Source organism: Uloborus diversus, chromosome 1 (genome assembly GCF_026930045.1).
Source record: "Uloborus diversus isolate 005 chromosome 1, Udiv.v.3.1, whole genome shotgun sequence".
NCBI lineage: Eukaryota > Metazoa > Arthropoda > Arachnida > Araneae > Uloboridae > Uloborus > Uloborus diversus.
In genome coordinates this window covers 8,110,220-8,133,912 of record NC_072731.1, presented here as the reverse complement: position 1 = coordinate 8,133,912, position 23,693 = coordinate 8,110,220, and the positions used below count along the sequence as shown (strand labels likewise).

The window sequence follows — 23,693 nt, the reverse complement described above, 5'->3', positions numbered from 1 at the left end:
AAGGGGATCTCAACTGTTCCCAGTCTCACTTAAATGTCATAAATGCCATATGTAAAATTAAGTAAATATCGAAATATGTGTCACAGAGCATTGAAATATCCCTTTATATTGCAAATGATTATACATTTTATGATTAACATAACAGTCGGGGCAAGTATTATCAAAAAGCAAAAAAAAAAAAAAAAAAAGCTGAAAAAAAATTTAAAATTTTTAAAGCATTTCGCTGTAGTAGAATATAATAATGGCAAAAAATTATTTCAATACGTTGTTTGCGTAAGACGTTACGACAGTTTGTCGGTAAATTTCGGTAAAATATGGCATTTTCCATATTTCGGTTTGATATAACTGAAAGCACATTGAATGTGCCACAAAAATTTATACAATTTTTAAAAAGTGCTTATACTTGTCTTTCAAACGACACTATTTTTGCCGCTGTCTTCAGATCTCAAAATGCTAAAAAACATCGAAAATGCCACTTTTTTGTGACCACCATTGACCTTGGGGCAACTAGTTGCTCCAAATTTATCGTTTGTTATATTAAGTTAAACCCTTCTATATTTCATACATAAAAAGAATTTGTAGGTAAACTTTTTTTTTTGACAAGAGTTGTGGCACATAGCAATTTCTAAGTGTCAAAAATCAGCTTATTTTTTAATACCGCACGTAAGCCTTTAGGGCCCGTAGAAACTAAGCAACTCTACTTTAGATTTAAAAATTATGGATTTGGTCTTTTAATAATATGAATAACAGTTATAATTTTTTGAAAAAAATCTAAGATGTCATGAATCACAAGCGGTACACATTTTCAGATTATTGCTCTTAATTCAATACTGGTATTTCCACCAGTAGTGCAGCAAGACGGTATCTCCCAGAGCTCTTGGTTTTAACACGGATTTTCCAATCTCAATACGGTACATCACATATGCAGGAAAATGGGTGATGGTCACCCCCCCCCCCCCTCAGTAGTTAAGTTCTGGCTGCGATAGTGATTTCAACTTCCATATATTGAACACTGATTACAATAGCGTGCTGGGAAAGTTATTAGTCTCATTTTACGAATAATAAAGATGAAAGTCTCTCTGTCTGGATGTCTGGAGGATGTCTGGATGTCTGGATCTCTGTGACGCGAATAGCACCTAGACCGTTCGGCCGATTTTCATGAAATTTGGCACAAAGTTAGTTTTTAGCATGGGGGTGTGCACCTCGAAGCGATTTTCCGAAAATTCGATGTGGTTCTTTTTCTATTCCAATTTTAGTAACAAAACCATCATAAGATGGACGAGTAAATTACGAAATTATCATAACGTAAAACCGTAACATGAGCACAAGCCAATTGGCGAGGTACGAAATTGTCATAACGTGGAACCGTTACATGTGTACAAACCAATTGGCGAGAAAATTCACCATACATTATTTGTAAATATACAATCGAACCAAAAGACCTTTTAATTTTTCTATTACGGGAAGCCGTGCATGTACCACTAGTAAAAAATAAAATTAAAACAAAATCAGCTTCACAATAAATTAAAAAAAAACTCTTTGTGGTGTATCATCTTAATCCCATTACATATTTTTCACTATTATTAATGTTAAAACAAAGAAACTTTATTTTAGTTAAAAGTAATTCAATAATTTTGCAACACTGTATATTGAATTTAATGTATATACATTTAATATACATTTACATAAAATATACAATATTAATCCCAAGTTAGAACTTGACCTGTTTTGAAAAATTTTTAATGGTTTATCAAAAATCCTTTCTGTAAGCTACAATTCACGGGATATGTCCCGAGAAGCAAGTGTCGATGTAGATCACGCACTGCCGCGAGTTTAGAAGCCAGTGGCTCTGTTCTGCATCATTCACGTATTGAGGAAAAGCGTTTTAAAAGTGAAAGTTGATTTTTTTTTATTCCTTTTTCAATTTTAGGGGGTGGTTCAACATCCCTCTATTCACACGGGTCGTTCACCTCTTCCCAGCACGTGCAGCAGACGTTGTGGGGGTGGGACAATAGGAAATGTCTGCCCCGTTCGGAGCCCCACTTGGAAAATTCGGGGTTTCGAATGATCTCTCGACCCTCCATTTTCCGAATCTACTCGCCTGGTTTGTACTATGTACGACCCCCGGCTGAATTTATCAGGCTTTGTGAATGCATTTCCGAAACTCTTATAAAACTAAAAGCAGTAGTAGAAATTCTATTGTAATTTTTTTTCTCTTAATCTTTCACACTTTTTTTTTTGCCTTTTTTAAGAAATGCAATTGGTAATAAGTTTTTCGCTGCTGCATGCGTCGTATGTACTCGGTGCAACTGGCAAAATATTTCTGTAACTTGGACCAAAAAGAAAAACAACTAATGTCACATTAAACTGAATTTATGATGGAAATCTGACACGAATCTGTCCACGAAATATCAAACTTTTAGGTGGAACAACATTAAATGTGATACATCGCTCTAGCATTGAGTTATAGTAACCCACTGACCTAAATCCTTAAAATATCTGTTTTTACAGCAATCAGTACTTTTGCTTGGTTTAAAGAATCAACAGCGAATTGGGGCGGGGGGGGGGAGGGGCTCATAGTGCAGACTGCGCTATGAGCCCCCCGCCCCCACTTTTGGTGGATGTTTTTTTGGGGCATTTTCTCTTTTTTGGGGGGGGATACCTCGTGCTTGGGGGTCTTCGCGGTATTTGGGAGTGCACCCTTTCTCTTTGGAGATTGCTGCCTAACTTAGCATGAGACAGTAATGCCTTTTAATGTTAAACATTTCGTTGTGCTCGGATCTGAAAGTTAGTCAGAAAAATTAAGAAAACACGGTGACCGGTTTTTGCGAAACTGATAGTTTTGACGTTGGTTGTTCCAAAGTGCAGAACTGTATTAGACACGCGCGAAATCTAAAGGGGTAAAACGTAAAATAGGTTCGGTAGGAATTTATCCTCAGAATGAACCTATTTCTGAACTACCGCCATTGTTAAACTGTTACCTCTAATATATGAATTAATTACGTTACTCTACACCCCTGTCCCCATGCTTGTTTTTCATAACAAGCATTCCATTTAAGGCTGTATTTAAAGCATTATATTATAGAACATCGGGAACACATACGCTAATCAACATTTTCTTACATAATTGAAAAATGATTCTTCTACGCTTCTTGTGTGTGATCTGTATTTTATAGAACTTAGTTTCAAACTATTAAACTACAGAATTTTGAAAACTTAAATTTATATCATCATTGCTAATTCAAACCATATATGGTTTTATTTTTTAGGATTTCATGCATAATATTTAACTACAAACTTCGAGAGTTGTAAAAGTATAGAAGTTTGTCTTTTCTTATGTCAGAGCAAGTATTCAAAAAATCATAATATCTTCTCATTTCCAATCTAAATTTCATTTAAAAATCATTTTCCTAAACCATTTCGATTGAAAATCATCAACCTGCAAAGCAATATTTATGAGAGAGAGGCTTTTGATAAAAGCATTGACATGAATGCACCGAGCTTAAATGTTTTGTATCTGAACTAGCTGCACTGCCCGGCGTTGCACGGGCTATCTCAAATATAAGAGCTGTGACATGTGACACATGTTCAGCAATCAGACAAAAAAAATGGTAAAATTTCCCTTCAATGTAGAAAAGAGCAATTTTTTAACTCCAAATTTAAATTTAGATTTTATTGGAGTTAAAAAAATCCCAATATTCAGTTATTTTTATACATTAGCCAGCAGGAGGCGTGATCTTTCCATGATAACGTGGCTGTTAGATTGATGATTGTTAGTGAGATGAATTCGCATGTATTAATAAAAATGTTCTGAAAATTTCAGAAAAATATTTAAGACCTTAGACTAAAATTAACTTATATAAACTTCCTAGAATTTTGACAATACATTGTGCTCCACAAAAGCTTTTAAACTTGCAGAAAGAGCTGTCGATATTGTAAAAAAAACATAAAAGCTACTGTCTGACCACGGATTGCATGGAAAGACAAACATCCGTTTTACAGCCGGAAATGGACAAATCTATTATTTTTTACCGATACCAGCTTTTGCAGAAGCAGAGTCTCATTCAAATGAGCGGATTACCGGCATCAAATTTTTACTTTCCCCCTCACTCAGATAGATTCTTCTAATCTGGACGTTTGAAAATTCCATACAATCCAATCCGTGGTTGGATAGTAATTCATAAATCTATCTGAATATATATATATATATATATATATATATATATATATATATATATATATATATATATATATATATATATATATATATATATAAATTTTAAAAGAGCGAAAAAATGAAAGAATCCCAAAATACCCTGGGGCCTCATCGGGGAAAAACCATGGGATGTTTCGTGAGTGCTGCTGGCGAAATTGCCTAAAAAAGCAGCACTAGTCCCCGACATCTCACAAAACTAGCCAAAGGTGTAATGAAAGTCCAGAATATCAGCATGACAAGAAATAAGAACATTGAACCTTTTACAAACCAAAAATACAAGTTTTATATAAAGAACAATATTTAAACTACAAGAGAACAAAATTCATACCTGAACTCAAAATCAAAAGAAAGTACGTATAACAATCAAATTCAAGGAACAGAAAATTGACCTACTGCTAATTCTCCACAAGCTTGCAAATGAAATGTTTCGTAAGATGCTCCGGATATTGGTTTTCAGTTAGGGTTGCAGTTAAAATTCGAATCTCTGTTTTCAGATTTGTTTTATTATTGCATATTTTTTTATGCAAATGTTTGTTTTTTATGCAATGACCGAATGTTTCTTGACGCCTGCCTTTCCTGCACCCCCCCCCCTTTTTTAAGAAGCGTTTAGTACGTTTTTATGAGCGCGGATGAGTCTTATAAAAAAGCAACAGCCTTTACCTACTTTTTTTAAATGTCCGGAAATTAAGTTGACTATATTTATTATCCTTCCTTATTTTCATATCTTTTTGCGCACTTTCAAACGCGGTTTTCCCGAGCTTATGAAAACAGAACTTAATCCCTTCCACATGTTTTCATCACCATCTCGCACAGGGGAGAATTGCAGAATTGCCTTCTTATTGGAGAAGAAAAAAGCGGAAAGTGCAACATTGAGGAAAAAAAAGAAAAAAAAAAAACTTTTCTGCTGCACTTGAGGGTTTTTTTTTTTTTTTTTTTGCTTCACTTATTTTAGTTATATCGTAAAAAATAAAGATTTCATGTTATGGTGCGAAGGTTTTTTTTTTTTTTCCCAGCGTTATTGGTTTTTACAGAATGAGAATTTGAGATCATTCCGAAGACGATGCTGGTGGTGTATTTTAAGTGGTGGTGGCTGAGCTTAAGTGGTGGTGGCTGAGCTTATGGTGGTGGCTGAGCTGGTGGTGTATTTTAAGTATTTCCCTGGCTTTAGGGCGGTAACTTACTACAAAATACCATGCTTTGCCATCAATCTTTGAGTTGAACCGCACCATTGCTGCGGTCGTTCATCTGGTTTGCTAATTCTGCAGTATCAACCAGTTTGTTTGGCTCTCTTTGCTCCCTTAAGAGGTTTTTCGCCTCCAGCTCATGTGATTCCTATTTCGGGCTTATGAGTGCTAAAAAGCACGAAACTGCAGTCCTCGGATGAAATAAGTGAGCTGGTAGTGTATTTTAAGTATTTCTGCTTTAGCCCTGGCTTTAGGGCGGTAACTTACTAGAAAATACATAGCATGTTCTTGTTTCAAGATTTGATCTTTTGTGGGAAATTATCGAAACAATTACCAGAGTTTTATCTGGTGTAATCAACCTTAGATCTAACGGTTCCGTTTATTACTTAAAATATATTTTATCTATTCCTATCTGACGACTTAACTTAAATATAACTTATTTACATAATCAGCATAACAACATATTCAACTCACAAAAACTAACCACTTCTCTCACACAGTTGTCTGCTTGAATACTATTCCAAGCTACATAAATGTGCATACAGTTAAACAAATAAAGAAGTTTGTACTTTCTTTATGACAGACTAGTGGTACCCGCATGGCTTTGCCCGTAATAGAAAAATTAAAAGGTCTTTTGATTCGCCTGTACATTTACAAATAGTTTATGGTGAATTTTCTCGCCAATTGGCTTGTACCCATGTTACGGTTCCACGTTATGATAATTTCGTTATCTACTCGTCCATCTTATGATAGTTTTGTTCTTAAAATTGGAATAAAAAAAGAACCACATCGAATTTTCGAAAAATTGCTTCGAGGTGCACACCCCTATGCTACAAACTAACTTTGTGCCAAATTTAATGAAAATCGGCCGAATGGTCTACGCGCTATGTGCGTCACAGAGATCCAGACATCCAGACATCCTCCAGACATCCAGACAAATAGACTTTCAGCTTTATTATTAATAAAGAAAATTAATTAAAATTCCAATAGAAATTCAATGAACCAATTTACTCCAATTAAAATCTTACCATCTTGATGAGAAAGCATTGACATTCATACCAAGAATTACGTAAAGAAACAGCATGAACAGTGATAAATTATTCTTGAAACAGTGAATAGATTAACATGAAAATGCACAGTAAAAATAAAATGAGGTAACCAGGCAAACATTGCGTCATAATATCGCATATAATTTTGTATGCGCTATATCTCCCGTTTGATGCTCTGCTATAATTTATAAGAGAAATAGTCGTCTTGGAGCAGATTATTTTTTTAAAAACGTAATTTCCCGCTAATGTGAAAAGAACACAATGTTATGATTAAAAATTAAGTTTTAGAATTTTTGAAAACTCCAAACATTCACTCATTGTTATTAATAAGCTTAAACATTTCGAAGGAGGTAAAAAGCTCCATATGCGAGTTCCTGAGCATCAAAGGACCTCTGAGCCGAATGTGGCAAAAGTCAAACATAAACTGGATTTGTATAAGGAACATGCAGATATACACATACACACACATACAGCCATCTGCATACTATATAGTTTTCAGTTAACTCATGTTATTTTGCTGCTAACTAGCTATAATCCCACCGATAATCATAACTCACAGCAAGCGCATTTATTTTGTGTTACTCCATCATGTGCTCCAAACAAAAGAATTTAAAAATTCGATCACGGTTGTAAGTCTATCAAAGTGAAGTGAAGTGAGCACTTTTCGTTCAGCACGTGTCGTGAAACGTCAACATCTCTTTTTAAACACAAGAGTTGAATAAGAAGTTGGAGAAGTGACTATACATACAAAACGCGAAAATAAAGTTGGGGTATTTTTTCAATAACATCGAACGTGGAAAAGTTTGTTGCCGATGAATAAATAAGTAGAGGAATGATTTTGCTCTCTCTCTCTCTCTTTATAGTTCAATGTTTAATTTCAACTTCCTCGCTTTACAGGACGACAAGAAATAACTTAAACACACATAATACACTACAACTTTAATGCTAATGAAAATATTACGACCAAACTTCAAAATAAATATAAATGCATTATTTCGTCTAATATATTTACAAATTTTCAAAGTGGCTACCTTTATTAATAACTAGTGCTACCGGCACGGCTTTGCCCGTAGTAGAAAAATTTAAAAATCCTTTGGTTCGCCTGTATATTTACAAAAAAAGTATGGTGAATTTATCGCCAATTAGCTTTCCCATGATGCGGTTCCACGTTATGATAACTTGGTAATTTACTCGTACATCTTATGATACTCTTGCTCGGGAAAATGTTCTTAAAATGGGAATAGAAAAAGAACAAAATCGAATTTTTGAAAAATCGCTTCGAGGTGCACACCCTATGCTACAAAATAACTTTGTGCCAAATTTCATAAAAATCGGCCGAACGGTCTAGGCGCTATGCACGTCACAGAGATCCAGATTTTTTTGGGATGCTAAAGTTTTATCAGGTTTAGCACGCATTCTTATCTCCACGGTGGATCAAACAGAATAATCCATTGGGTTCAAATCTGGGGACTACGGTGGCCATTCTTGAGCTCCAATGAAGTCCGGAAAATGTGCCTTGCACCAGTCTTGAGTGCCTTTAGCTCTGTGTGCAGGTGTGGAATCCTATTGGAAGGTCCATCTTTTGTTTCCAAAGAACTTTTTCACCCAAGGTAAGACAACATCCAAAGACTTCCAAAATGCGTTTGTAATGTGTTTCTTGACTAATTGTATCCCCTGATCAACAAGAACAAATGATATTTTCCCTCTAGCATATATATCCCACCCCAAACCATCAGATTGGGGTCGTTGATGTCGTTCAACACTGCAAGAAGGTCTTGGAGACAAGGTTGTGTGCTAAACTTCATAAAACTTTCGCATCCCTAAAGAAATCCTTATGCAAGAGACGAGATAAAATATCAATCGTTGCGGCCCAGGGCCGAAAATTTTGTGACACGTTTAAAGCTCTGTATTAATCCTAAAGGTAGCTACTGTAAAAATTTGTAAATATATAAGACGAAATAATGTATTCATATTTCTTTTTGAAGTTTGGTCGTAAAATTTTCATTAGCATTAAAGTTATGGAGTATTATGTGTGGCTAAGTTATTTCTTGTCACCCTGTATTTATTTGTTCATTTGTGTGTGTGTGTGTATTTTTTTTTATAATTTTAGTTACAAATTCTCAGACTGTTTGGACTAAAAACCTTTGAAATAAGCACTAAAATGACTAAAATATGCACTTGATATATTGTTTCCGCAAAATAGTATTCATCGGTCTTCTGATATTTCACTCTTTGTGCAGACAGCAAAATCTTTATTTTTAGTCTTTCTTTCAAGTTCTCGTACAATACCGGAACAGGAAAGAAAGACCTGAATGATGTTCCGGTACTAATTTTCATCGAAAATATTTTCCTTTTGTACAATATTTTTTACATTTTTTTTCTACCTATTTTTTTCCCTTATCAAAATTCATGGTCTTTTGGTGTTTAGGTCTTTTTTTTGACCCCTTTCAAATTTGTTTCTTGTGCATCTAATGTGTTTTTTTGGGAATTTTTCGACAACAGTTTGCGACTTTGTTTGGATACTCATTGTAAATATAGTTTTGTGCAGTTTTTAAAAAATATGTTAGTTTTTTTATAGTTAAAATTGTAGCACATAAGTTGTTCGGGTCATTTTAGATCCACGTCGAATTTGAATGCATAAGAAAATAAAGTAACACGATTTTCAATACAATTTTCAATTGCTACTGCTTTGGCAGCATATTCATGTTTGTATTCTAATCTTTTATGCAATTTTCGTACCCCTAGCAACCTCACCGAATTGCCGACTTCTCGTCAGTTGTTTTTACTTCCTTGCAAAAAAGCAAGTATTGTATTCGCGAAAACATTTTCACTCAAAATTCGCATCCTCGAATTAATGTTGAGTTTTTCCCCGAGTCAACCCGACCATACGCGGATAAGTGCCTAAGAACGTAGAAGCACCTGAAGTATCCATTTTGACATTCTTCGAGTTAATTACAACGACTTTTCTCGTAACGTTCGTAAGTGCGTATGTGCGGATGTATGTCGCATAACTCAAGAACGGTATGTCCTAGAAAGTTGAAATTTAGTACGTAGACTCCTAGTGGGGTTTAGTTGTGCACCTTCTCTTTTGGTTGCATTCAGGTGTTTCTAAAGAGGTCTTTTGCCCATTTAGGGAGGGGGGGGATCATTGTTAATTTCGATACTCAAGTGGTGTTATAATTTGGCGGACACTTGGGCGATATATCGCCAGTCTTTTGGTTGCCAAGTTTTGTCGCCGAATTGGCGACAAATTTGGCGATTTTTTTTTTTAAATCTGGTTTCAATTTAGCCATTGTTGGTGATATTTAGAGAGTAAACTATTGAATCACATTAAAATTGCCAATAATGCGAAAATGACATTAAATTGGAGTGAAAGGAAGTCATGTGATGCACACATCAGCTCGTTTCTTTCTTTCTTTTTTTTTCGCTTTCATAGAGTTGCCTTTCACGGGGTTAGTATTTTACGTGTACAGTTAGAAACTCTTCGAAGTTAAGTTTACGATATGACATATAGCAGCCACGGACTTACTAAAGATGTAATCGAGGAATTGTTGCTAACAGTCTTGGACAAAGAAGAATTAAAGTCAGAAATTGAGGCATGTTTTTGAAAGCGGTGACCAATCGACAAGTCAGACGGCAAGCCTTATTAGCGAAGTTGATAAAATTGAGTGGAATTCAGAACCACCGGTGTCACTCGGGAGGCGTCAGGCAGAAAATTCTGTGAACATGACTACAGGGCCCACAAGATTCGCTACGTCAAAAATTGAGGACGAATACGTTTATGTTGTTTATCCCTCCAACTATTGTCTGGAAAATAGTAACAAAGAAGGAAATAAAATGCTCGGTGACAGTCGGAAGGATTTGAATCTCCCTCACCTCGAAGCATTTATTGAGTTGTTGCTGCTGTCAAACCGGAAAAAAAAAAAAAAAAGAACAACGTACTGGGACTGAAACACTTACGAGTGCTCCATACTATTACCAGTATGGTATAATTTCTGTGTGAGCTCAACCTGTACTTTACTTTTTCTTTCTTTCCTTCTTTTTTTTTCTGTCAGAAATCAAATTATTTGCGTATTTTTCTGCAAATATATATTCTGTAGAATACAGCGCTCCCGCGATTTTTATTTATTTATTTATTTATTTATTTATTGTTAGAAATTAAACTTTGGCCAGACTATATCCTACAGATCAAACACAAATATCACAAATGAAAAATTGAAAAAATCCAACATAATTAAAAACTTGTTACATGTTTCCCTTTTAAACAATGCTAGCCTGCGTTTTCCCCTTGGGACTCCAAACTAGTCTGTTTTCGAATAAAAATAATAGCGTATAAAATATTCCATAAAGGAAAGTTAAAACATCCATGTTATATTAACGTGTTTATGTCACGAACGAAATTACTCACTTTTGCTCATATAACACGTAATTGCCTCTTTTCTAACGTTTAAAATGTTTATCAAAATGAGAAATTTGCAGAATGAAGAATTTATCGCCGATATTTTAAGTGGTTTTAGAACCGGATATCTGCAATGTGTTTAAGGCAGCGCGCTCAACCTTTCACTAATTGCAACCTAGTTTTCAATCATAATTTTCCTCGCTCCCCCCTTGCCCTCCCCATAAATTAACGTAAATAATAATGTAAGGCCCAACCACCAGTAGTTGACACTTAGGAAAAAAACATAAATTAACAAATGAATCACTGGCGCCAAAATATTAGAATGTGTCTTTCTATGTAACGAAGGCAATGCAAACTATCGTGCCACCAAGTATAGCACCGAGGTTACTGCGATCGTCTGATGACAACAGTGTATGCTTTTTAAGTATTCAATGTATTTTTATAGGGGAATTTATAATAATAAACTGAAAGGTAAGCCATTGCAAACGTAAACACCATTTTCTAAATTTGCATGAAAACGAATACAGTTTTTTCCTTTGGACCCAAAAGTGTGTATTTAAAGCAAAAAGTGTAAAACAAAACTGCCTCTGTTAGGCATCGTGTCAACTGGTGAGACTTTGAATGACATAATATGATGTAGTAGGTATTTGATGTCAACATATGGGTAGAAATATAGCTTGATACTACTGCTCTATTCAGCTGCTTACGGAACGAAACCTTCTATTATAGTCTCTACAACATTTTAGAACTTGTATATTTAAAACCTAATAAATGCAAATTCTATTACATGTAATGTAACTTGTAAAGCCTTGGTTTCCTAGGAGCGAACATGCCTAGCGTCGGCCTCGCTCCTCGCCGAGGCGAAAACTTGATTCTTCTGCGCATGCGCTCCCGAGCTAAATCGACGTCGTGAATGGCCACGCCGGAATCCACTTGACTTTGATTTCAGCGTCACGGCGAGGAGCGACGTCGAAGATCGGCGATTCGCTCCTAGGAAACCAAGGCTTAAAATAAATAGGACTCCAAAACCTTGGGGCCCCTGAACCTGGGTCAAGTTGGGCCATGCATAAATCAAGGCCTGCATAAGTGTACATGATCATTTCAATTTATGATGCAGCATGAATTAATTCTAGTATACAAATATAACTTTTGAAATTTAACCATCCGGAGTGGTTCCGGATCACTCACTTAAGTTCCTTCTTCCTCTCCCAGGTGGCTCGTCGGAAGGGGCATCGGCGTGTCGTCGACGAGGGAAGTGCAAGTGGTTCAATGTGGCCAAGGGCTGGGGGTTCATCACGCCCACCGATGGGGGCCCAGACGTCTTCGTTCACCAGGTGAGACGAATCCTTCTGTTTTTTAAATCTTGATTCCTTCTGATAAGAAGCTTCTGCTGCTTGATATTGCTTTAAACCACTTCGATATCTGAGCTCGAGTAGGCAGTGCTGCTACACGGTTCACGGCAGAAAGGCACGGTTTCCGTTGACAGAGCATCACTGAGGTAGAAGTCCCATTTATCCCAGAAAGCTCACGATAGATAGAAGCACCACTTATCAACATTTCTATAATTTTGAATCAAACCAAAACTTCCATTTTTTTTTCTCATCAGATTGGTCAATTTACAGTTTAAAATTGATTTAGTATCATCTCCAACGAATATTTTCTTGGTTATTGGAAACTACAGAGTTTCAATTTTTTCTTTTAGTAATTTGAAAGACTAAATTGGATAAGCTGTCAAATGGTACCCCGATGCATTTAAGGATTAAATGCTTGCATTTGTTATGGTATTATAGACTATATTTTATTGGTTATATTGCTAATAACATACAGATTTCCTGGCCGCATGAGAGTCCGTAGCAACAAACATCAACTCTACATTCGTTATAGCCAATGACTCAAATCAGTGGTGCCCAACCTACGATTCACGAAGCTGACCCATGTGGCCCGTTGTTTTGTTCCATGTAGCAAGCAGAAAAGCATGATTAGTAAAAATGTCACAAATTTGGAGCCAAGTGTTCAATTATTGGTTTCTGAAAAAAAAACGGAATTAATAAAATAAGCATCAAGTAATGATACCGTCAATCTTTGTGGTTGTAATCTTCTTCCCTTTTTCCTATTTTCTCACATTATTTAGAAAAGAAAAAAAATATTTTCAACTTGTGTTCTGTCCCGTGGAAATCATTTTATTACGAGGTGCGGCTCTCAGGCCAAAAGAGGTTGGGCACCACTGATATAAGTGAATATCGGCATACAAAATGACTAATTTTAACTCGACGGAATCGACTTTAACATTAGTTTAATCTCCATTCGGCGATACTTCAACGATGAAGTCACCTAGTCGATAGATTATAGATGCAAACCTCACCTCGTCAATTCTATTGTTAAGCTATCAGCTGCGGCAAATATTTTCAGCAGACCTGTTGAAGGTCAAACGCCTTCGAACTTGATGATCCCCACCTCTTAGAAATTGCGTTAAGGCCCCCTAAGTACCTGCTTTTGCGGCCGATCAATCAGACAGAAGATTACGATGAAAATGCTGTAGTAATTATAGCCTCTGTGGGTGATGTGGTTACGGGGAAGGTGGCAAACATCGTGCGGAAATTAATCAGATGCTTACAGCCATTAAGGGTGACTGATTCGCCATCTCTCTACGTTCGTTCAACTTCTTCACTCATACCTTGGTTCTGCCTCTATGTGCATAAAAATGAAGAAAAGCTCCCATGCATTGCCCAGCTATCCAATATGAAGGACTTTCTCACTTAGACTATGATTCCAGGCTTAGAAGGCTAAAAATGTACAGTCTTGAGCAAAGAAGAGACCGAGGGGACATGATTCAGTAGTTTAAATTTATTAAAATGAAAAATGTTACGGGGCTGAAGTTTAGCACGGAAAACAGGACAAGGGGTCATTGTTTTAAGCTATTTAAATCTCAGGCTAACATGGATACTAGGAAAAATTATTATTATAGCAGGGTAGTGGAACCTTGGAACAGCTTACCGGAAGAGGTGGTAATAAGCACGGGAGTAGATAGTTTTAAGAGGGCCATTGATCTTCACTGGGGATTGTAAATTGACTAGGACCAGTCTAGCTGGGCCCAGAGCCTGTTGCTGGTCGCCACTATCACTTTTGTATTTGTATATAATAGCTAATTCACTGATCGAGTAACGCTCCTGACGTCACCGACAATGAAACGCTCCATAGCATGATAATTTGATAATATTTTTTGGTAATGTTTGACATGCAGGGAAATGCTTTTTTGTGACAAGGCTGAACTGGTCCGGTAACTTAACTGTTTTACTGGTAAGACTGTCATTTTCGTAGAATGAAGAAAAGTGGTCAACAATGAACGCTATCTACTGGAGTTTAGGGTTAATCCACTGGAGTTAGGATTAAAATTTCAACGATCCAAATTCACCAAACAGGCAATTGCTTGGTTCAAATGAAGGAGCAATTTTCACCCTTCATACTTTGACGCGCGATTTTCTAATAATAGTTATAATAAGCTATTTAAAAGAACTTTTAAAGCTCGAATTCTTAGTGCATCATGTCGAATACATCTTTTCGAAGCCATGATGCCATGATTTTGCAAGTTTTAATGTATTAATGTGAATGAAAAAATTTTAGCGGAATCAATTTGTACCCTTTTACAGATCATTTTGATATTGACGGCTTATTGCGATTAGCAAAGTTTGACAACAGCTTATATGTTTATTTATCGTACACTAATTAGTTTTACCTTTTTATAATGAATACGTATTGTAGCATAAGCTACCGCAAAATTTAGGATGACTGTGTTAATATGTAAGTGTCAAAATATTTTATTGCTTCACTATGTAGAATAATCAAAATAGGGGGCGGGGGAGGCACCAAAAAAAAAAAAAAAAATTCGTACTCAGTGTCTTCAATTATCATTGCCAGGTCTTGAACAGAATTTTTTCACTAGTCAGTATTGCTAGATTAAGGCACGGTCGGGGGGGGGGGGGGCATCAAATGTGCAGCAAAAATTGTTTTAAAATGGAGTAATTCCATGTCACACTAAAGCAAAATGTAAACATTTAAACTCAAAAAAAAAAAAAAAAAAAAACATGTTTCCTTAAAATTTTAAGTCTTCCTAAAATTACAAAATCACTCCAAGATTTACACGATATTTACATCAGGACGAATTACCACTATTCAGGATTTATTTTTTTTATAATTGCCACTTCGGTAGTGAAAACATTTATGAATTCACCCCTGATTTACAGTATTATTTTATTTATCAGTTACAAAATAGAATCTTTAGATGTTTACGTCTTATTGCGAAGAGGTAAATTGATGCATCTTATACAATTTATAATGTATTTTTTTCTCACATATACATTGCTTCTAGCATATTATTGCTACTTGTGACAATATACATATTAGCACCATCAAATTTGACCTAGTGGCGGTAATACGTAAGTATCAAAATATTTTGTGTTACTTCACTGTATAGTATAAGAGTAGAGGCGGCATCAAATAAAGTTAGTGCTCAGTATCTTCAAAAGTCATAGTTGGGTCATTCCATACGAAATGAGCAAAATTCGCAAAAAAGTGGTGGCCGCATGGTAACAGATTTTTATGAAATTTGGTATACAGGTTCCTTTTATGCCTATATAAAAATATCTAAAATATTTTTGCTTAAAATTTTTTATTTAAATAGTTACATGCGATTGAAAATTGGCATTCTCATAAATGCTAAATGTTGCACTTTAAAATCTTTTATCTTATAAACTATTTAATGAAAGCATAAAAATTATATGTTGTTTCAATCTATGGAGTAGGGTAATTAATCTGATATCAGTAAAATTTTCAAAATTATTATAGTTAACTTTTAACCGAGTTTCAAAAACGGAAAACATTTCAATTTTCTAATCTCAATTTTATTTTTTAATCTCAATCTTTAAGGAATACATTAGCTTTGATGAAATTAAAACCCAATAATGTGCTAAGTATCATAAAAGAAATACCTTACTTTTGAAGTTGTATTTTAAGTCCTTAATATTCAAAATCAGTTTTAAACTTAGTGACATTTTTTAAAATGATGATTTTCCCCTTCACATACACACAAAAATTCAAATGAGGGAGAATTCAGACAACTTTAAAATTTTACAAGAATATAGAGCTGTGTTTCTACTATTTTCTTGAAGAAACTTGAAATTGGTTATTGATTTCCAAACGTAAAATAAAATTCAGAAAAATAGCATTTTCTTTCTGTTTTATGGGTCAATCCATACAGGTTCGACGGATGGGTGCGCTCGACGATTTTTAATTTTTTTGAAAATCATATCCCTAAAAGCTGCATATGAAAGATGTTTAAAACCGATTTTATTTTTTCTCTCAACTGGAACTTTGATTTTTTTAGAGGTCATCAAAAGTGATTTTCTTAGTCAAAAATAGGACTTTTAGGCCTTTTCGTTTTGGCCAAAATCTATTAGAATTACATTTATGACAGTTAATTTAACGCTCTGATGTTAAAGTGCATAAGTTGATAGTCTTACATGCTGAGTTACGTAGCTGTAAGTTAATAATTAAAATAATGGCAACAGGTTAAAGTTCAAGGCCAAATGTAAAAATTTTATTTATTTCAAAGGGGAATAACTCACGTAGGGGACGGAAACACAAAATGAAATACGGAAAAAACTAATCACTGGAACCATGATAAAAAGAATATGTAACTGCTGCTGTGTGTTTGCATACCCTTTATAGATTACAGCTCCTCAAACATCGGAAAAATGAAAAAATGAAAAAATGACATTTTTAGACCCCTATAAGCCAAAGGGGGATGGGATTAAAAATAAAATTTCCTGGCCAATTGAATATTCCATTGAATTAACTATACATGTTATACATATTGTTTTTTGTATTTTGTTTGTAAAAAGATACAGGTCTTTGAAATTAAGCAATTTTGCTAGTCAATTCACACACAAACAGAAATAAAGAGTGTGAAAACTTCATGGTACCTTCTTAAATTACGTATGTTGTGCCCGATATAATACATTATACTGAAAAAACATATCGTAATTTTCAAAATAATTATTTTAATTTGATAACTTAGAAATATTTGGACATGAATGAGTAAGATAAATAAATACCTTCGTGCTGAACAGTAAAGTAAGAAAAACAACGTTAAAAAAAAAGCACAAATTTGCCGATTACAGCTGTAATTGTCAAATTTATGAATGAGTAGTTCATACTGTATGGAACCTGTATGGATTGACCCTTATGTGAAATTACGAGAATTCAAAGAACTAGATAAACGACTAAATGATGCAAAAGTGAGTAAAACTAACATTTATTTCAATTAAAAATAATGTACATTTCAGCATGAACTTCATAAACATGCTTTTGAGAAAATGAAACACGAAAGAAATGATTAGTTTTGCTAAACTTACAAAATAAAAAGAAGTAACGAATGAAATTTTACCTTAGTTCAAGTTACTCTAGTAACAAAAATATGCTGATACCAGTGATTAAAATTTAGTAGCATCTAAAAGACACTTCAATATGTTATGTAAAAAAAAAAAAATGAGTAAATTTAGAGCTTTCCCTCATCTTCAAAAAAACATCTAAAATAGAGGAAAAATAAAATTTTTGGAAGTTTTCGATTTTTTAAAGTACAATTTCGTCATTAAGAAATTCATAAACAGTTACTAAATTAGAGCAAATAGTTAGTTATAGATAGTTTTTCAATCTGAATCATTTTTACTCTTATTTTTTCATTAAAAGAGCTAGAAGAGTGATTTAAAGTCCGAAGTAAATTGGCAAAATTTCAATCTCTGTTAATATCTCAGATTCAAAAGAAGATCCGAATAAATTTTACTTTGCTCTTTCCCAATAGAGATTTGTTTAAAGAATGAGGAAATATTTATTTTTTAAGTGTACGTTTGTAACTTATAAAGTAATGGAGTCGTAAACTGGCAGCAATGAACTCTGAAAATTTAGGCTTAATGTAAGCATCAACTTCTAATTTCAATAACAAAGCAACAAACAGTTTTTAAACTTCCATACTTTGAATTCCCTCATAGATATGCATGGTTTACCTAAATAAAAATTTTCATTGAAATCTGTGACATGTCAGCCACAGCTGATTTGCTCATTTCGCATGGAATGACCCAGTTGTGTCCTGCTTGTCAGTAATAAATAACAGCAAAATTTTCAACTTTGAGTGCAAAAAAGAACTTTCTTGATTTGGAATGACTAAATCAACTTCTAAAAGATTTATGTTACAGTTAAAGTGGTGCCAGCGCCTCGTAACTTTTCGCCACGTTGTGTGGGACAAATTGTATCTTGCCAAACTTGCGTCAGACGAAAAAAAACGCATCATATAGTGAAGAGGTGTTTTATAGCTAGATAAAAACAAATCATCGTTGACACAAGACAAAAAAAAGTAGTGATAAACATTCGCTGTGTGGTTTTTTGCCGTTGACTCCAATTTAGGTCCTGATGCCAATTACAGTGCTCGGACACCTAATTGGAAGTACCCGAATCCCACGATTACCCACCTTTTGTCTTGCATTAATAATGTCCGGTGGGCACACGAATGGATGACCGGATCGTGATGGATATGACGGGTCGAAATAAATTACGCCTTCTGAGTTATAACGGAGTGTAATTTACAACTGCGCGGAATGGCATCGGATTTGTTTGGCAAACGGAAAGAATGGGGCGTGGCTTCACGCACCATCATCCAAGCGAGAGACACACGGGACATGGCACTTTTGGATTACGAACACTCGCGATGGATTCTAAATGATACTTGGAATGCTGCTTATTGTACTTTGGCCAGTGGTATATGGATCAAGTAATGACACGAGGTAACTTTGAGCTGATTTGCAGGCGGTGCCACACGTCTTTTGAGCGTTTCATACCTGTAAAAAAAAGAATATCCTTCCATATCCTCAGTCATAATGAGATCGAAACTGGAATCAGGGAAAGCTTATTATTCAGTGTATTGTTATTAAATATTGCACTATCCATTTGCAAGGGTGTGACATTTCTGCGCATATATTTGCACTTTACTCCCAGAATTTTAAAGCTTTAGAAATTATGATATATTCAAATGTAAGGAGTCATTTTGTATAAAATTAATTAATTAATTAATCATTTGTATGTGTTTCGAGCTTGACCGTATACCACGCCCGCAACAAGTGCAATCATCATTTTAAATGCACAAGACAACTTTTGAGAAAGTTGATAGAGTAAGTCACTGTATCCAATTCCACCAAATCCGAAACCTTTTTCAAAAAACTTATTGTTAAAAAAGAATAAACAGAGGCGGCGAGTGGGGCTTATAAGCGCGGGGACAAATATTTGTAGTTGAAGACTATTTTAGGCTCTCTTAAGTGATGCGGGGGGGGGGGAGGTGGAGGCTTCTGATGTTATCTAGCGTAAATGTTTAGGAATTGAAGTTTTAAAAACGCTGTTTTAGTAGAGTTTTGTCAACGTTTCGGGAATGGAGAGGAGTTTCCAGGGTTGTACTCGTAATGTTCTTTTTTCAAATTCAAGTCTAATTAAGAATAATAAGAATAAAAACGAAGAAGTGTAGACTGTTTATGGTAATGTAAGGGTGAGGAAGGCTCTTCCCGGAAAAAAATCTTAAAATGATGTCTTAAAGAGTCAAACTGAAGCCATCTTTAGCAGAGCAAGGGGTTTGGAGTTCTCTCACAGAATTTTTTGCAAAGTTTAAAACAGTTTTTAAATGTCATTTAAAATGTTATTTCAAACTTCTCTTTTATTGACTTAAGGGGGAACGAAAGAATTCGGAGGTTTTCCCAGTACATATTTTTTTTTTTTTTTAACTGATGAAATCCTAAGAACTTAGTCTTGAACTTCCTTTGGGGCCTTCAGAAAAAAAATCTCCGGATTTTCTTTTTCCAAATAGGAGTTTTAAAAAAAGCAGTTTTACGCTATCTAGGGAGATTCTCTTAGTTAATTTGTTTCCTCAAACAGGAGTCTTTATAACGAAAATTTAGGTCATCTTTGAATTTAAAAGAAGGAGGAAGTGCACTCGGGGATCTAGACAATTTATTCCAGAAAATTTTTTTAATTGAAGTTTTAAAACTGAAATTTTAAACAATAAACAATATAATTGGTGAAATCAATGTTCAGATAATCTCACCCAGAATGTTTTGAAATTGAAATCTTAACGATAAGGCAATCTTTGATGATGAAAAAAGTGCGGGGGCGGTCGCCCCCCCCCCGAATAGCCGCCACTAAAAATAAAAGATAACACCTCCTGCCTTTCTTAATGACGATCCTAATGCTGGTAAAACCTATCATGACTAAATAGTAGGAATTAAATTTTTATTGAGAAAATACAGAATTGCAGCTTTGGGGCATATTACTTCGAAAGTCAAGCAATTCGCCACACTCAATCAGGTTAAATGCCCCACTCGAAGTAACATAACCAAACTTGTTATAATAAGCTAAGCGTATCTGAAATAAACCATAATAATGCGACTCAATACAAATCATAATATGAGTAACGAAGTGAAGATAAAAATGAAAATATAGGAAAATAAAAATGTGAAATACTTTAAAGTGCGTTAAAAGGTGTTACTCTTACCTTTCACTTTGCTATATAACTCTAATTACCTCTAAAAAGTATCTCAAAATGACTGTAATATATGCGTAAAACTAAAAGGCTTTTGAAACAGTCGACGGAGGTGCACTCTGTTGCTGAAACCGTGAAATACAGTTACTGGGGCGTTTTACCTGCCGGGAAGTAATACCTCGACCTACTATACTTCATATTACGTTATACAATGCTTCTTACATTCGAATATGTGACAATTAAAACCCAAAGTTTAAAATTCCCTGAAAAAAGTGAAAATATAGGGGAAGGTGACCCAAAGCGGGTATATCGCCCAAAGTGGGTCGGCATTCATGTGCCGCCACATGGTGTGCAAGCGGCGAGGCATACGTCTGTCGTGTTTACCCGAATGCCCCCCGAGTTTCCATCAGTCCCAGCGAAGCAGCAGTAAAGCGGCATAGCCTAACCAGGCTTTAAAAAAAAATGATGCATTTCGTAAATAAACCATAGGCTGTATCTTGTGATTAGTCGAAGACCAGGTTACTTTTTTATTGACAATAATATTACGTTATTTTGACACCATGAACCGATAACGTTGATGTTCATTCTGTTTGTTCTTATTTCAAATGTAAAGATTTTTAATGATGGGAATTAGCTAGTCTATTGATTAAATCAATTATTTCTTTATGTTTTATAAAAAAAAATGCTCACACACACTTTGCCAATTTAAATTAAAAATCTTATTATTTTTTTATAATGGTATTTAGCTAGTCAGTTGATTTAATCATTTATTACTTTATATTTGATTGACAAATGTACCAAATCACACTTAGTTAAACTTACCCGCTTTAGGTCCTCAGGTAGGGCAAAGCGGGTTTTTCAAGTGTTTGCAATGTTTGTTAATAAATATTTGGTTTGAAATAATGCAAGAATCACGTTTTATTTTGAAGTTCAGGATCCCTTCTAAGAAATGAAACCGAAATTGTAACGATAAAAAGCCAAAAACTACAATTTTCGATCGTTGTTCGTTAACCTACCATATGCGCTAAACTGTAAAGTCCATTCAAATGGATTTAACAATACATAAGTAAGTCTCGTAATGGACACAGAATTAAAAAAAAAAATCATTTCTTACGCTGAAAACGATCAACTGTTGAAGACTGTTGACAGACAAAACATTTGAGAAGTTTTTTCAGAGAGAAAATTAGAGCTCTGACTAGAATTCTACCTGTTACCCGGCAGGCAGCGGAAAGTAGTTTTGAAAGTCATGTAATCCTTTCACACGGAAATTAACAGCAGAAAATAAATTTAATTCTTACAATAGAACTGCTTCGTTATTAAATCGTTGTTTTGAAATCTTTCTGGAAGAAACTACCGTTAATTAATGGCGATGTTTCAGTGTGACCCGGTGGAACTTAGCTTTTTGTCTAATCGTGAAACAATCAAGTTCCCACCTTTTTCTCATCTCAAAAGTTATGACCGCAGATAAACCGGCTGACCTCATAAACACATCAGCTTCTTTTGTTTCAAGTTTTAGTTTATACCTTAGAACTCTCTCTCTCTTCAGAATCCAAGTTCAGATGTCTTCCTTTTTAAAACTCACATGTCGTGGTATTCATTACGTGGATTCGTAACCATTTTTCAGCAGATTAAAGTACTTCAACAATTCGCAATGCTTCCTTTTGATCCCAGACACGGGTTTTTAACCTTTTAACTGTCGTGCCCGAAATAATCTCGGTCACAGCACTGATGATCTAAAATATACAGCCCGAGTATTACTCGAAGTATTTTTTTTTTTTTTCAGTGCATCATATTGTTATACCCAAACATATATTTTGAGTGAAGTTTATTTCAGCTTCATCTCTTCGTCAAACCCAAACCTATCTCTGGAAAAGTTGAATTGCTCTAAATTCAATTGGTTACAGCTTTTTTCTGAATGTTTCAAAGGACGGAGGTGTATGTTTAAAGGGTGAGGCATTTTATTTCAATTCATTTATCTTTATTTATGTATTTTTTTAGAAAGTAATCAAATTATTTTTATTATTTAATTTTTAGAAAATAATGCTCAACTCGAAGCGATCTTTCCCACTGTCACTGGCAACCGCCTCAGACGAATAAGCAGCACAAAACCTTGACATTTTTATGCATGTTATTCAAAAAAACCAATTTTTAACTACTAAGTATATTTAGTTTTGCACCAAACATCTGGTTTTTTCATAAAAAATTGACAATTTATGTACCCAAATTATCAAAATAACTTGACAGTTAAAAGCTTAAAGTTACACAGAAAATAAACTGTTTTGTATGTTACTGTTATAATCCGAGCTTGAAGCTTAGTATTGAATTGTAGGGGAATGTCAGGCAAAGTGAAATAGCGGGGTAAAGTGAAATGGCGAAATATTTATTTTGCTTTTAGCGCCACCTATCTAGCAGTATTTTCAATTGACGCAACCTGGAGACGGCTTTCACCAGAGGAGCAGCATCATGAGGCGGCCAGTCGACGGTGATGCTGCAGAGGGTGCTTGCGGGAAAATAAAATCAGCGTAACGGCAAAAACAGTCAAATGAGAACAATAAGCAATCGTGATTGCTCAAAAAAAAATAAATAAATAAAATAATAATAAGAAGGAGAAGAAGAAACGAACAAGATCAAATACATCGTAAATTTCAAATTATTAACAGCACCACCCCGGCCTGCATGAATTCAATAAGAATATTTTAAACTGCAGGAATTTTCTTTACTCAAATGAGTTCCAGGCTTAGTGACAATTATGTTTCTTGTTATTATTGATTTTTAGTATGGTATTTGTTCCTTCATTTCATATTTGTTCACAATAAGTAAATAAAAAAATTTTGAAAAAAAAATAGAACCGACTTTAAAATTGCTCTAAAAAGTGAAAAATAATTTTATTCTTTAAACACCATCGATAATACTTTTAAACATAATTTTTGAAGTTGGCGCAAAAACGATCGATAAAATCATTCACAGCCATAACTCAACTACAAGTATAAATTTAACCAGGTCCAGTTTCTTAACTACCACATGCATTACGCATTGATGACAGCATATTTGAGTAACGATATAAATGTTTCGTTCCTAACTTTGGATGATTTTTTGATAAAAATATGAACGAATCATGGTTACAATGGATTTTACTTTTTGTTTTTGCGCCAACTTCAAAAATTATGTTTAAAAGTATTATCGATGGTGTTTAAAGAATAAAATTATTTTTCACTTTTTAGAGCAATTTTGAAGTCGGTTCTATTTTTTTTTTCCAAAATTTTTTTATTTCATT

At 34.6% G+C, this 23,693-nt stretch overlaps 1 protein-coding gene across 1 annotated transcript in view; it reads left to right on the top strand.

The window, feature by feature from the left end:
• The window catches only part of LOC129234416 (protein lin-28 homolog), a 113,543-nt gene that overhangs the window by 65,790 nt on the left and 24,060 nt on the right, over positions 1-23,693 (top strand). Inside the window, exon 2 of the mRNA XM_054868414.1 lies at positions 12,061-12,182. Coding sequence (XP_054724389.1) covers positions 12,061-12,182 — 122 coding nt within the window. The remainder of the gene's footprint in view (positions 1-12,060; positions 12,183-23,693) is intronic.